This window comes from Hesperophylax consimilis, chromosome 16 (genome assembly GCF_061612785.1).
Source record: "Hesperophylax consimilis isolate HC1 chromosome 16, BYU_Hcon_1.0, whole genome shotgun sequence".
Classification (NCBI taxonomy): Eukaryota; Metazoa; Arthropoda; class Insecta; order Trichoptera; family Limnephilidae; genus Hesperophylax; species Hesperophylax consimilis.
In genome coordinates, this window is record NC_142851.1 from 34,187,074 (window position 1) to 34,203,822 (window position 16,749).

At 32.9% G+C, this 16,749-nt stretch overlaps 1 protein-coding gene across 1 annotated transcript in view; it reads right to left on the reverse strand.

Annotated features, from left to right (window-relative positions):
* The window catches only part of LOC149417100 (thyroid transcription factor 1-like), an 81,902-nt gene that overhangs the window by 54,663 nt on the left and 10,490 nt on the right, over nucleotides 1-16,749 (reverse strand). The window contains exon 2 of the mRNA XM_089641378.1: nucleotides 12,923-13,125. Within this exon, the coding sequence (XP_089497504.1) occupies nucleotides 12,923-13,125 (203 nt within the window). The remainder of the gene's footprint in view (nucleotides 1-12,922; nucleotides 13,126-16,749) is intronic.

A 16,749-nucleotide genomic window follows, 5' to 3' on the forward strand; every position in this document is an offset into this window, starting at 1 on the left:
TTAAAACAAAATATTCGTACACTTTATTTTGCCGTCTTTTTACTGCCTTATTATTTATTTGCTAGTTGGGAGCGGCTCGGTGCGTTGTACGGGCGTCTTGTGGACAGAACCGTATATTTTATTTAGTTAATACAATCTAATGATCTTCTTTTAAATTGAAAGTAAACAGGTAAGTTACAAGAATTACTAGACGGCTTCGCCCTGTGATAAGAATTGACATTTGGGACCAAGAAAAAGGTAGAATGAATTTTTTTACGGTTAATTGGTTATGTTATTGTAAAGCTCCATAGCCAGTGATAAAAATGACGATTCGAACTATAAGTTGGTCTAAAAATTATAATTATAAAAATTATAAAAATTATAATCTATGAAAGTTTGTTTAGTGATACTTTTAATTTGAAAATTAAATGTTAACACGGAGAAAACTTCCTGACATAAAATACTGTTAATTTATTAAAAATCTGGTCAAATTTTTCTTTTCCTGTTAAAACCGGGACTGCAGTTCAATAATAAGTATAATATTACGAACGTATTATAAATAAATCTTTTAAAAATGCATTTAAAGTCTCTTGACGCCAATTGTATTGCAGTAAATTCAAATCTGCCGGTGGAAAATGGACTTCAAGCCACGTCACAACTTTTCAACCAATCACCGCTCTACCGCCTCGATGAGCGAACCTTTGTTACATTTAAAATGTGGAACCATAAAGGGTACCTACTTTCCCAGTTATTAATTTGTCTTTGATGTTTTTATGCACTTATATAACATGTTAGCATATTATAATATTTTCTACCATTACCTACCTACCAACCTAGAGAGTAGACAATATAAAAGTAGGTTTGTTTCGATTCGTCTGTAAGTAAGAACTGATAAATACGAAGCGCGCCCCTCTTGTCGGACGGCAGACAAAATATTTTATTGAATTCTTTCTTTCTCAAGTGCTCGGTCAACAGTTGAGGAGTAGTATGAAATGTCTCTGTCATTCCATTTCAATCGGTGGCCATTAAATAAATACCTTACTTCGTGGGAACAGTGTGAATATAAATTATATTTAAATGTTTTAAAAGATTGTGGAACAATGTATTATTGAAGAAATTGGGGTAGGTACTTTCTAAACAGTTTTCTTAGGTACATTATTCAAATGTAGGTTTGTGGAGAAAAATTAGCATTGCTAATTTTTTAGGAATCTCTTCAAATTATTGGTAATCCGAATGAAAACGGTATTGCAGGGCGTTTCCTGATAAACTTTTATTGAATTCCTAATAAATCGGAACACGTCTTCATGCACTAACTAATCAAAACACCAGAGGAACGCCAAATAACTATTTCTTGGATAATCTTTGCCTGATTCACATTCATACATCATACTATTATTCTCGTGTTCATACACCTGCCTTGATAATATACAATGAAGAAATGCGGAAACATAAGGATTTTTATGAACACGTGTACGTGCACTACCTACATCGTGCACGGAGAAAAATAATCGTGTTAAAAAAGTGACAGCTTGCCAACTTTCTGATAAAATATTAATCATTCAGAATATATTAACAACACCTGTTCTTTTCCTACTTTATATCATGACGGAATGCTACAATATAAGTATATCAATAAAAATATCAGTGTTCCGCGGTCCTCATAAAACATTTGCTTTTGACTGATACTTTGTTGGGAACTCTTTCAATTAATTTATTATAGGCCTGCAGTCCCATTTTTAACAGGAAAATGAATAATTTGACAAGATTTTTAATACATTAACAATATTTCATAACAGTATCTTTTCTCCGTGTGATAATACTCGTATTTACTAAAGGTTTATTAGGAAACCTATCAATTCAGCTGTACGTTTAGATATGACGAATAATTTGAAGAGATTATTAATAAATAAGCAATGTTCAATATTTGTTATTTTTCTCCGTGTAGGTATTTGAATATGTTCCATTTTTAACGTATGAAAAAAACCAGGGGAATCTATTTTGACAGATGGATTTATGGAAGGAAAACATATTTTGTAAGGAAATTCGTAAGGAACGGGTAGATATATTTTGAAGTTATTACATAGATTTTATTTTAAATTAAATCTCGTTGGTAAAATATTAATATTAATCCTGTAAGCAGAAGTTTACAAACCTAGAATGATGTAGAGCCTAGATAAATGGGTTTATAGTTTTAAAATTTGTTGATTGTGAACGTTAAATTTGATGTGATTAATTTGTGTTATTTAAGCCAGTAGTTATAAAACTTAGTTGTAAGTCCCTAGCTATTAATATTAGTTATAAGTTATAAGCGAATAGTAATAATTTATAAGTCTATGTGATAGGAATAGATTAAAGTGTCCTTGAGTTGATTTTCTGGCGCTATACAAATGCTGCAATCATTATTATTATTTTTTTTTTTAAATAACTAAAATAAATACATATTTTTAAATAACATTACACATAAATATATATTTCTAAATACACCTGTACTTTTTTCATCTTTAATGCTGTCTTGAAGGCAGTTATATATGTTAATAATAATAATAATAATTGGATGACTTGTATAACGCCTTTTTTGTGCAAAATCACCTCAAAGGCGCTGTACAAACTTATAATACATTTCTTCAGTGATCTATGTTATTACTTAACTATTTATGGATAAAATATACAGTACAATACTAACCTGGTAGGTCACTTGAGATTAACACTTAATTAACATTATCTAACTGTTTATTAGCGAAATTTAGATACATGATTTAGGACATAATTGGAAAATTGAATATAACTAGACTTTCTCTTAGGAATGGTATATTTAATTTAACGGTACAACAGCTTAAAAAGGTAAAGTTGCCATGTAAAGTGTGTGTACTAAAGACGTTCTATTGAATTCTGTATTTGTATGTGTGAGTTTATTATTTATTTTGTATATAAGGAGACATATATTATATTCATATAGTTTTCTAAATATAAACAGTTTTGTTTCCATTATTATTATACCCCAATTACCAGATTGACCGGTCGGTGGCCGAGTTGACATCGCGTTCGGGTCCCACCCAGGCGTAGTGTGTTCAATTCCTAGGCTGGCTAAGTCCTCCATCACAACACAAGCAACATTTTCAGCTTACTGTGGTGGTAGTGGGAGATTTTCAAAGATTGTCAGGTTATTCGTAATCCGGGAATTGTATATAAGGAGACATGTATTACATTCATATAGTTTCCTTAATATAAACAGTTTTTTTCATTATTATTATACCCTAATTGGGAATGCCATAATCTCACTGGGTCCAGACGGTTGCGAGCAGATAGGACTCTTGTGCGGTATTGGATACAATATAACCACTTTAAATAGAACCTTCTTCCTTCGAATTCTACAATTTTTCGTTCCGAAGTGATGAAAATCAATAGTTTTCTTTATTTATATACGTATATACATATTAGAATATTTTTTATTTCGGTGATGTTATGTATATTGCCTAGTTAAAGGAGCCGTGATTTTCTTAGTACTGTACATCTTTCAACTGAGTTTTCATAATGGGATTATTTTCACAAAATCTGTGAAATACGATTGATCTCTGAACTCGGATTAGCTTTGAATTGAAGTGTCATCATTTTTGTGGGACAATAAAGTCAGATGCTTGACCCTGTTAGTGTAGAGCGAGACAGATGTATTATAGTTGTATAAAAGCACATGTTTTAGTTTGATCTCCCTCTCACATTCCAGCTAGCAACTAGTCATCATGTAACCATAATCTTTGTACTGGGTTATCAATCTCGGGGTATCATTAAATGAATAATCCCGAACCTTATACTAATAGAGGTACAGCCTACAACCATAATATTACAGTACGACATTGGCGCAGCCGGTAGGATTTGTTAGAAGTGCAATAAAATACTAATAAATCAAAACGAAACGTGAAACAGAACAAGACACAGAAAAATAAAATGATAACATTATCAACTGGGAATCGAACCCAGGATCTTTGTCTTACTGGGACAACGTCTTAGACCACTCGACCATCGGGACTTAATTAGTATACGTTCAGATTCATTTTTGTCAATTTTAAATTCGGAATTAACAATACCATCTTGACAATTTTTCCCTTTTTTACACAACAAAAATTAAAATATTTGAATTGTTTTTCAAAATACCACTAAGTTCATAACTGTATTTGCTTTGAATTCAAAATTGAAATTGATTTTCCTAATCAAAACGAGCGATAAATAATGTGCTTACATACCTTTAAAATAATATTTGAACAGAAAATTATTTTAATTATCCATTTCAAAATTGGAACTGATTTGTCAAGAATTCAAACTATCCCGTGATTTTCACGGACTGCGCTAGTAAATAAATATATTTTTTAAATTGATATATTATGTTTCCAGAACACCCTGTAGGTGTATTATCGACTGGACATTCTTGTAGTGAAATGGTGTCTTTATTTGTCCAACGGCAGAGCAGGGAACTGGGGAGGTCGGGCTCCTTACAAATATTATAATCGTTCCATTCTTTTTTCAAATAGACCTGTCAGTTGCTTATATCCAACAATATGGACGTCGAACGTTCCCTGTAATTATTGAATAAGAATCGAATAAGTTGGGTGGCTGTATGTTAATCAATTATTTCTCTAACATTTAATTATTAAACTGTAATATATATGTATACACTGGTTGACATGTATGTACCCGTTGTTGCTCGGGATTGTGAATGGTTTGGAGTAAGATTTTGAGGTTATGATTTCTAGTGTACCTATAATACCCTAAAATAAATCCAGAATCTTAACGACGTAAGTGAAGCAGCTGTGCACAAAAATATGCGACGCGCTGTCCTGGTGTATTGAACAGATCTGCAGTTGAATTTGCCTTATCGAATATTTAAGATAAAGTGGGAAGTCGTGTAAAAACAATATACGGCGCATGGCCCGGCGTATTGGACGGACCTACGGTTGAATTTACGGTAGCAGGCCTAGAAAATAGATATTTCCGTGGGAGTTGTTTTAATTATTTGTGATGAGCGTATTACTAAAATTTCAAATATTTCTAGAGGGATTCCTCGAAAAATCACTAATTAATCATGTAGAAAAATAAAACCTTATGCTCGCAGCTGATTTTATAGTTAAAAAACGTTTAACATAACATATTTTAACGATAAGGTCCTGTTTTTATTAATCTGAAATATAAATAACTTACATCCATAGGGATCCAATCTTTTATTTTTACATCTTTATTTTCTCCACATTTAACCACACATAAGTATTTGATTGATTTCAACATGTCATACCATCTTGGGGCGTTCCTGACTTTTTTCACCATCCAAACACCACTCTCTAAACATTCGTGACACTAAAAAGAACAAACAAAATTTAACGAAAAAGAAAAATCGGCACAGTAGTTTTATAGGAGTCTATTGAGGACAAATAAATAAACATTTATTTATTTATTGCATTTTACTATAAATAAATCACATTTTTTCTAATAAAAGTTAACCTCACTAGGACTACGCCTGTATCGAGGTTAACAATTTACATAGAGTAATCACAAACATAAAATAATATTACAAACAAACACAAAACATTTCAAAAAGAAAGTATTTGAAAAAATATGTATTTGAAGAGTTATTAGAATAGATGGGTAATTTGACAGTATATTGTAGCAATATTTGAACCATAACTAATTATCAATCATTATTACCAAGAAGAAACAAGTAGATAATAAAGACAGATAGGGTGAATTTCAGTTTTTAGCAAATGAGACTTATATAAAAAATTATTATTAAAATTATCATTTAAGAAAAGACAAGAATGAAAAAATATTAAGAGAATTGCTTGTAAATACAAATATCTTAATTAACTTTTTAAATTTAAATAAAGAATTGGCAGACTGAATATGATTTGGAAGAATATTAAGTGGTGCCTACACTGATACATTAATGTTCATGTTTATTAAAAAGATCTAGAATTTATATATACATACTTATATAGATAGATCTAAAAGTTCCATTTCGACCTCATATTTCGACAGTGTGACTCTTAAAGGAACATAGCTAAAACAAAATTTATTTAAAATTATGTAGCACTTTTATTCTGTGATATGAACAATATTCCGTGTAGTTATAGCGAGCGTTATTTTAGCTCAATTCACAAAAGATCCATCTCAATTCCTTTTACAAACAGTCTCGTCCAGCCTTGTTTACCCAGCGAGATCGCCTTGAGACCAGACTGCCTTGTAAAAATATTGTTCCGAGCTGTCAAACCCTTGTTCGCGGGACAATACGTGCATTAGTCCTAGAGAAATGGGGATAACCGGGCAAGATGAGCCTGTGGGGTAATATGAACTAGTGGGGCTGTATATGACTGGGAGGTAGCACCGCGCGAGTTGGCGGCCAGTTAAATAAACAAACAATGAAAAATACGCATACGATCTACTGGCTAGGAAAATATGAAAATTATTACCATGGAAAAACTTTGGATACAATAAAAATAACACAGTCGATGGCCTGTAATATGAGAATGTGCGAATTCAATCTGCCAGTTCCATGCCTCACTGTAATGCATCAAAGTAGGTACCAGCAATCTATTGTGGACTGCTAGTATTGCTTCTTTGGACAGTTTTTTGTTAGCGCCAACCACGTTCAGTCTTCCACACGGAGAAAAATTAGTTCGACTGTTTTTATCAAGACGCTGTTAAAAAAATGACATCTGAACACGTGTTCGCGCAGTTGCTCTTGTCCGAATAAATATAATGGACGAGATGCGAAAATACTATTATTTTGAAAAACACGTTTTCTGATTTCCTCATAACATATTCGTGCTTTACAGATACTATACATTATGAAATTTGTCGAATCTTTCGTTAAGTCCCGTTTTTAACAGGAAAACGAATAATTTGATCAGATTTTAAATAAATTAACAATATTTCATAACAGAAAGTTTTCTCCGTGCATTAAATGGAGGTAATTACACTAACCCTCTTTTCAATACATCTCGTAAATATACTTCCCAAATACACCAACTCAACAACCTGCTGCAAGTATTCATCATTCACAACTATAATGCACACTGTTTTCGAACTCTCTCTCTTAAACACCATGATTTAGACTTTCTTACATTCTTTATTAATCATTCTTCGTACATACTTTGTTCATCTTAGACACGAAAGACTGTAGATCTACTGTCCAAGTAGAAGTCTGTAGAAATCAGTATACAACAAGCAACATACTGTCAGAATACTCAATTTCGCGCCCAATCCCACATTTTAAATACTTCCATTCAATTATCCATGTACAGATTGAAAAACCATGGTCACATTACGCAGTCAAAAATATAAAGTATAATTACATAAATATCGAATTATTAAGTTATTGCCGCAGATGGGATTCAAATACCAAAATTTTCCGCTAATCTCTCGAAAAACGAGTTATTGCGTAACCTTCAGACTAACTGATCTTAGTTACAAAGGGAAAGGAAATTCTACTACCTTTTGTATATTAAATCGTTGAAGGCAATATTTGCGACCCTTAAACAAAAATTTGAAACAGAAAAATGAGAAAAAGATTCGTTCGCATCTAGGAATTGAACCCAGGACCTCAACTTAGCTGGGGCGCCTTTCTAGCATTCACCTAATCGAACTTATCTCCTAAAGTGTAGCGAATTTCTCTTTTCCTAAAGATAAACAACGTCCATAAGCATACATAAATGTCTACTTGTTAATGCAATCAGTAATCAGTATCTACCCACAATATAATTATTTTATTTCAATACTAGCAGTACCCCGACATGCGTTACTGTGGTTCAATCTGTCTGTGCAGATAGAAAAAAATAATAAGATTTTGAACAAACGAACATTTACGATTTTATTTATATAGATATATAGATAGAAGATGAACCTGTTGACTAACTGTCGTAGGTAGCAGGTTTAATTTTAAATATGGTGATCAAAAACACCGCAGAATGTCGGAAAAACCTCCCTATTGTAGCCACCAACATTTTTTGTAAGACCCATTTGTCTAGTAATTGTATCATTCCTCCCGCGTGTTTCAACTCGCCCCGAGATACGCCCCCGGCAGGGAAACAACCGTTGACAGTTGACACAATCACACCACAAATTATCCGCAATTGCCTTCCCGCCCGGGGGAGGCAGCGAGGCAAGCAGTGCCAGTGTTGCCATGTCGCAAGCAACCCCGACACCATCCACCATCCACCCTCACCCCCCATTAGATATTAGACCGATACGGTTACACAAGGGCGGGAGCCCCTAATCTGGTTTCAAATGATTTTACTCAAACGCCCCGGGCTGGACAGTTTATTAATGATTAGCATCATCACGAACTCACTGATAAAGCATGTGGTTTCTGGTAATGCGGCCAATAAAACCACATTCAGAAGAGGGTTAAATATCAACTCGAAGTAAAATAAGCATTGCTTAAATATTAAAAATCTCTTAAAATTATTGGTAATCCGATTGCAACCAGGATTGCAGACCGTAGACCGAAATAATTGCAGGATTGAAGGGTGGAGTTTAAAATTTTTAAGGTAGATATACTGTGTCGTTTTAACTGGTATTTCAACGGGGTGTGCTAACCGAAAATTTTAATTTATTAAGAATCAATAATTACAATACCGTATTATCCAAGGTTGATATTTTCAGTTGCGAACTTACCAAATATAAGAGGTCCATAAAATAATATTTCTCTGATGGTTTGTGAATAATGTTTATGTCTCTATTGTTTATATCTCTATTATGATTTGATTTATATCTACAACCTCTCTCCATGGATATAAATGTATTTTTTTTGTAAATTTTTCGTTTTATATAATCTTTTGTATTGTATAAATTTGTTAATTCATATTCCTTTCTCACAAATTTAATTTGCTTATTCCATATTATGCTGTCTCAGTAGAGGTAAAGTCACAATGAGGAAATCCATAATTGGTTTTATTTTAGCTATACAATACTTATGTACAAACTGATTAAATGTAAACTGTCGATTTCCCGAAAATTAATAAATAAAAATAAAAGAAAATCTTCACAATATTAAGGGCCTGAAATCTCGTTTTCAACCGAATTACCAATAATTATAAGAGTTTCTTAATAAATTAGCAATAGTATTTTTTCTTCGTGCATTATAATAATTACCAATGTATAGTTTCAAACAGAAAGTAAAACAAATCCGGAAGGTACTTTCTTCTTTGTTTCTCTTTTTTTGTTACTTACGAAAGAAATATATGAGAATGAAGTGTTATAAACCCAAAATAAAGTAAAAAAAGTACGTAGGTACTTTAACTGTCCCTTCTAATGCGAGATTGTGAAACCTCCAACCTTTGAACCTATATTTATAGTCTCGCCCGCTACAGTAGCCGGGGGGCCTCCGTGTCTAATGCCTCCATAATGGCAGCCGTCACCACCAGGTGACCGCCGTTTATCTCTGGTTATACTTTATTACGCTGTCTATGGTGGCTATACTCGGTGCCTACTTGTTTATGGTGCGCTGGCTACTGTGGCCGGTATCTATGGTCGGCACGGGTGACTTTATGGCCAGCGGGCGGCAAAAAGCGCAAGTAATTACGGCGAAAGAAAAATTGTGGGAAATGATAAAATGGCGGGGAAAACTGTCCCGCGCATACTTAAAACAGGCAAAGGGTTCCATGTAAGATTAATTTATAAATTTTTTTTCAAATGGCAAAAGTAGAAGTCTATAGTACATGGTTTTCCAATAAGAGGTGTTATTTTGAACTGCCCGCTATTTCGGTAGATGTTACTTTTGAAGCTGTCATTTTTCGACATTTGACAAGTAAAAACTACGCCATTAATGAAAATGGAACGATATACGCTTCAATAACGCATTAAAATTCACTTGAGTTAATCAAATGCACATCATCTTGAGGGATGAGGCCCATTTCCACCTCGGTGACTTCGTACACAAGCAAAATTGTCGCATCTGGGGCTCGGAAAACCCAAGAGTTATTGTTGAAAAGCCTCTTTATCCTCAAAGTGTAACTGTTTCTTGCGGTTTATGGTCCGGCGGAGTCATTGGAACTTACTTTTTTGAAAATGAGGCTGGAGCAACAGTTACGGTGAATGGATTGCGCTATCGAGAGATGATTAATAATTTTTTATGGCCGGAATTGGATGGTATTGATCTGGACAGCGTTTACTTTCAACAAGACGGCGCTTAGTGCCACACAAGCAACGAAACCATTGATATTTTACGATTGAATATCAAAATAACACCTCTTATTGGAAAACCCTGTAGTAGAGAGAAGTTGTTTGTATGTCATCGAAGATCATCATCTTCCTTCTCCATTCGTATATTACATTTAGATGAGACATGAAGCGAAAAAATAGGTTCCACTTTTTTTATCTTTGATTGACCTCCAATGCTGCTAACGCTCTAATTAAAACTACCGAATCCGATCTACGCGCACCGCTTATCGCGTTCTAATAGTAGAGAACGTTTCAACGAGATATGTCTTGTATGAAAATGAAAGAAGATACTAGAACGATGACTTCTCTCTGGGACTAATTTATGGACGTAACATACTATATTATAACCTATTTATTTGAATTTGTTTCAAGAACCACATATTGTGATTTTCATTACTATTACTCGGAAGATTCACTACGTTGGTGCGATGTTTTTGAAATTTCACCTACAAATATTATAATCGATATCTACTTCGAATTCGGAAGACATAATATCAAACAAAAAATATCCAAGTTTATTCAAATAAACAAATTAATATAATGGAGGTTTACAAAATAAACACAAAAACAATATGATCTAATAGGGTGCTTCAAAAAGAACAATAATTAAGACCATGCAATAGTCAACAATAAAAAGTAACATGAACTGACAGCCATTATATCACGTATATATTCCGGCGGTATTAATACCTACTGTAGGCAGTGCCTTTCTAACCAAGCGCCCCTCCGCTAATTTGTCAAGGTATCTAATTTCAAAAGCCCAGTTCCCTCTTTCTGTTAGTTGTTTCTAGTATATATAAATGCACAAGATACCATCAAATAAATAAAACAAACAATGCCCGACTACCCGTATCACGTTGCGGGAAAACAAATCAAACGTCGCCATTGCAAGTACATCATAATTATTCTGCTCTGCAGGTGAAATAATAAACTTTCTTTGTTTCTAGAGCTGTTCTTTAAGTGTTTAAACTTTTTGCAGGCGGTAATTGCTGCACTGGTTTCGCATACAATTTTCCGCTTTCCACTTTCTTTGTTCCAAAGAACAAGTCGCACGATTTATTTGTATAGAAACGGATTGTTATGATTTATGATTTTCAAACGATTTATGGTTTTGCTTCTGCTATATTATTTGTGCATTATTTAGGTAGGTTGATTGAAAGTTATATCAAGAAAAAAATTGATTAGCGACTTCATAATCTGTTTTTAAATAGGTACCAATTTTAATATGTGGGTTAGCCTGTGTAACAAGCCAACATTAAATTCTAGACGATTTTTTTCCATCAACATGTCTCAAGGCCTATGTCTTCTTTAGAGATGCTGTATGGAGGGTCTTTTTGAGGAGAGGAAGGAGTGAATCTTGAAGAGACCAGAGTTGTAGGAGGGAGGATACACAGAGGCCGTCAAATCATTCCATAGCCGAACTTTTCATTTATGCAAGAAAAAAACATGGCTAAAAAGTGCCTTTTATTTTATTTTGTGGATGTTCAGGCACAAACATTTAAATGTTTTTCGATTACTTTATAAATAACTTGATTCGCCACATTATACAATAAAACCATAACCGAAAATGGGTTGATAAGTAGGAGATTTTGAAGTTTAAAGCAGTTTTCATAGGCCTTATACATTATTTTTTTCTGGACTTATAAAAAGACTACTCTCAGTATTTAATTAAAGCATCTGAAACATTTCTGGGCGAGGAAATGTTCAAACCGAAAACACATGATTTTGCATTACTACTTAGTGCATCGCCTTAAGCGAAAATGGTGAAAATATTTAATAAAACACGACTAGTGTAAAAATCTCTCGAAAAATGCTTTAGTTACATTTAAAGATACACATGAGAGGTTAAAAGATGTCGTATTCGCAAATTATTATTGCACGTCAATAGTAACAGAAGGTATTTACCGAAACCTAATATTCTAGTAACGATATACCTAGAGCTGTATTGAAATTACATCCACGTGTCGGTACATAACATTAAGTAGGTCCACATTCTATATCTCCATTTCTCCCTGTAGTAGTACCCTACCTATCTGCTATCCACCTTTTGAAATCTGATAGTTTCAAAGTGTATCTATTGATTTAGCTCCTCCATGGTGTTAGGGAGAATTCATGTGGATAAGTGCTTCGTTTCACTATCCCTAACTGATAGAACTGGTAGCTAGCTTTGCTGGTACGAGTAGGTATATCTATCTACATAGCTGATGGAACTAATAGATCGGGAGGGAAGGACAAATAATCCTGTTTACCGAGGATTTTGCGCTGCAAGAAGAGATGTATCTGTTGCAGGATTTCACAATCGATTTCAGGGTGTAATGTTTTTTTTTGTTTTGTGAGGCACGTATGTATGTGCTTTTGAATAATGTAAATATGTTTTTTTTAATTCCTTAAAAATGAAGGTATGAAGATTCCTTTTTACTTCAAATGCTTTCTCCATATTGCTAATTTATTAAAAATCTTTCAAAATTATTCGTATTCCTTTTGAAAACAGGACTGCAGAATTGGCAGATTTCTTGATAAAATAAAGTGAATGTGCTGATATATTATGAAATTACTAATAATTTATCACGAAATGGCATACTGTTACGTTTTAACAGGATTTTAATAAATCAGCAATACCCATTTTTCTCCGTGTAATTTTATAAATACTGTAGATATCCCTGTGATGGACGGGCCTAATTTTTACTCATCGTAGATAGGTACCTATATATATAATAATAGTAAAATGTCATGAACTCACTGGCAAACCTGGGGTCGTTGGCCGACGCGCCCGTGTACCACGGGGCGGCGTTGCGCACGTCGTAGTGCGACAGGTCCGAGGGCGGCGCGCAGTAGCCGCCCTGCGCCGGCCCGCCGTGGTACAGCCCGCCCATGCCGTAGGGCGCGCTCATCTGCCCGCCGCCGCCCACCGGCGAGTTCACGCTGCTGCCGGAGGAGGTGGATCTGTAACACACAGACAGACACACACTTACTATTTGTACAAAACATTAGGTATATAGCCACAGTCACACTCAATTGAAGACCTACATATTGACTGCATTTAGAAACTCGCTTATACCTAGATTGCATGCAGTTGGCAATACTTTTGCAGAAATTGTAGATGTTTTCAACTGAACGGAATATAGTTACAAAAAGGCTATATAACATACCTCCGTAATATTAACAATTAAGGTTAGCACAATACCATTCTTTTTCATGGGTTCTATATAATTTTAAATGCATGTTTTACTTTTGATTACTGTTCCACTAATTTTTATAAATATAATATATAATAGGTAGGTATATCAATTTAGTTTTGTTTTCGTTCAGTTTCAACTTACTTATTTTCAGCCATTTAAAGCAAATAGCCACTTAGCAAATATATATTTATATCTTATTTATTTATATATTTGCTATATATATAGTATATATTTGCCATATATATAAAATATAGCAAAATGGCTGAAAATAAGTAAGTTGAAACTGAACGAAAACAAAACTAAATTAAATTAAAGGTAACCGTAATAATCATTTATTATGCGTAACCTATTTACGTTTTATTTTATATCTTACCACTTACACCACAGTGAGAAATCATAACAATCTATATTTATAAACTTAAATATGTATGTTATTCGTAAATCCCTAGTTTAAGCCGTAGCCACTCGGTCATAAAAATATGCATAGTTTTAAGTTATCAGTCAGTTGTAAATCACTCGACATTAATCTTAATTATAAGCCACTAGTTATAAGTCTCTAGCTATGAGTATTAAGTTATAAGTCTAAGTGATAGGAATAAATTAAACGCATAAATTAAGTTATTAAGCGCCTTTGAGGAGAGTTTCCCTCGTAAACTACGCTATACAAATAATCCAATCATTATTATTATTATTAAATACATTGGGAATTAGACAATAAAACTTTGACAAAATTTGACAATTAATGATGAAAAAATAATTAAAATACGTAGGTCTAATATTGGTTACAAAACTAACTTTCACGAAATATTTTGAATATGTGCTAAGGAAAGTATAAAAAAAGTAAATTTTCTTCGAAGAGTAAGAAATCGTTAATTAAAAATTTATCAAAACATTCCCGGGTTACGAATAACCTTACAATATTTGCAAATCTCCTACCACCACCACAGTAAGCGGAAAATTGTGCTTGTTTTGTGATGGAGGACTTAGCCAGCCGATGAATTGAACACACTACGCCTGGGTGGAAACCAAAACTCAGCCACCAACCGGTCAATCATTTTTAAAAACCATAGTTACTCCACATTTAGATTACTGCTCCACGCTATTATATTTGGCCAATGAAGGAAACCTAAACAAACTAGAAAATATTCATAACAGAGCTATTAGATGTATACCAAGATAAAGCCAATACGCAAAGGTTAATCAAATTAGAGAAAAGCTAAATAGGATTCCAACAAAAAGGAGACTGCTATATAATATGTTCATTTTTATACATGAATAACATACTAAAATAGTTTTTAGTAGAAATTTGCAAAATTACGATACCAGATATGTAAATAGAATTAGATTGCCACGTATGAGAAAAACAGAGTCATAGAATGAAGGACTAAAAATATATTTTATAAAAGTTGTTATGCTCACTGCAAAAACATAATTTTATAAATAACGAAATGTAACCAATTACATATTAGTTCAAATGCGTAAAACAATTTATAAACTAACTCAATAAACTTTTTTTTAAATAAACGTCTTCAATAATTGTGCAATTATTTTTTGGCACCATTTTTAAAATGTAAATAATTAACACTTATTTTTATTATACCATCACTTTTTATATTTTTTTAAACACTTGCTAAACTGTCAAAACAGTTTGTCGGCAGGTCAATTTCACGATATTAATAATAGCACTAAAACACACATATAGAATAACATTTCATGTTCTTGGTTAAATGAATCGGATACAAACAAAGACATGAAACACATAGTCTGATAGATATAACACAGTCAACATACTCATAGGCACAAAACACACTTAAACACACTCATACAGATATTTATACAATTACATACATTCAATCAATGGATACACGGAGAGAAATGAGTGTGGCTGATTTATTGAAAGCCAGTTAAAAACGTGATTGGAATCCATTCTGATATAATATCAGTCCATTCAGAATATACCAGAACACGTGTTCAAGCAGGAGCCCTTTTCCTGATAAATATAATGACGAAATGCTACAATATTAGAATTTTTACAATCACGTTTTCTTCCGTCCTCAGCACACTCGCGTTTTTATTAGGAAATCTGTCAATTCATTCGTTACAGGCCTGGAGTCCCGTTTTTAACAGGAATACGAATAATTTTACCAGATTTTTAATAAATTAGCAATATTTGGTATCAGTATATTTTCTCCATAAACTTTTAGCAAGTTACGATATATTTTCATGATGTCGGAACACATGTTCATAATAATATTAATAATCCGAATATTTTTGATATACAACGAAATATTTATTATATCTTCATGGTCAATTGTCAAGGCAAATCGATTTTTATCCCTTGCAAGCTTCAAAAACAAAACGAATACTGTACACGAAGGTATTAAACCCTCTGACATTTTGCAATGTACCTACGTCTCATGTGCGAACATTCGGAATGCAGATTGTACAAAGTATTTTTATATTACATTCGATTTCAATTAAATTCGCTGTTTTTCAACGTACCTATTTCAAAATAAAATACTATCTTTGAAAGCAGATGAATGACTCCTTTAGATTTTAGTATCACAAATAAACATGTGCAATTAAAATATTAACATTTGAAACACAAACAAAGACGAAGATTTAAAGTTGCATGTCGATGTCTTTTTATCGTGTAATCTGTGATTACTACTTTGCACCAAACTAAGAGACAAATTTAATGAACATTACTTTTCGTTTAATATAAAAATATATTTTTTTAAATTTGCAAACCTTAAAAAATATTTTTCAGATATTAAATGTTGCTTCATTGAATTTTTTCTGGTAAACTTTTGTCAGCGAACTAAAAACATGCTGTTGTTTCCTTCTAACACTGTTCAAATCATGTATCTCACAGTTATACAACCGTGTCAAGCTGGTAGATATTTCTCCCAAAAATGCTATAAGGGTTAACACAATGACATGGTCAAAAAATAAAAACCAATATTTTGGGTAAAGAAATTAATCCAGAATATTCTAAGCTAGAAGAAATTGTTGGAAAATGTTGGAATTTCAAAAAAAAAAAAATCGTTTGTCAAAAATGTGATGATATATTGGATAAGTAGTTTCAAAGAATTTGAACAATTCCACAAATTTAAACGTTCTTTTTCGGGTTCTGTGAAAGTCCTATTCAAGTTCTGTTATGATATCATTATAGGTTAGTTACTCGACAGAACTGAAATGATTTTGAACATTTTATCATATTTCTAAGTTAATATTGAAGTTAAGTTATTATATCAGTTCTGTGATGCAACTGGCCCATGATGAAATGAAAATTGAACTATCACAGAACTTGAAAATAAATAATGCAACTGGCCCATGATGAAATGAAAATTGAACTATCACAGAACTTGAAAATAAATAATGCAAC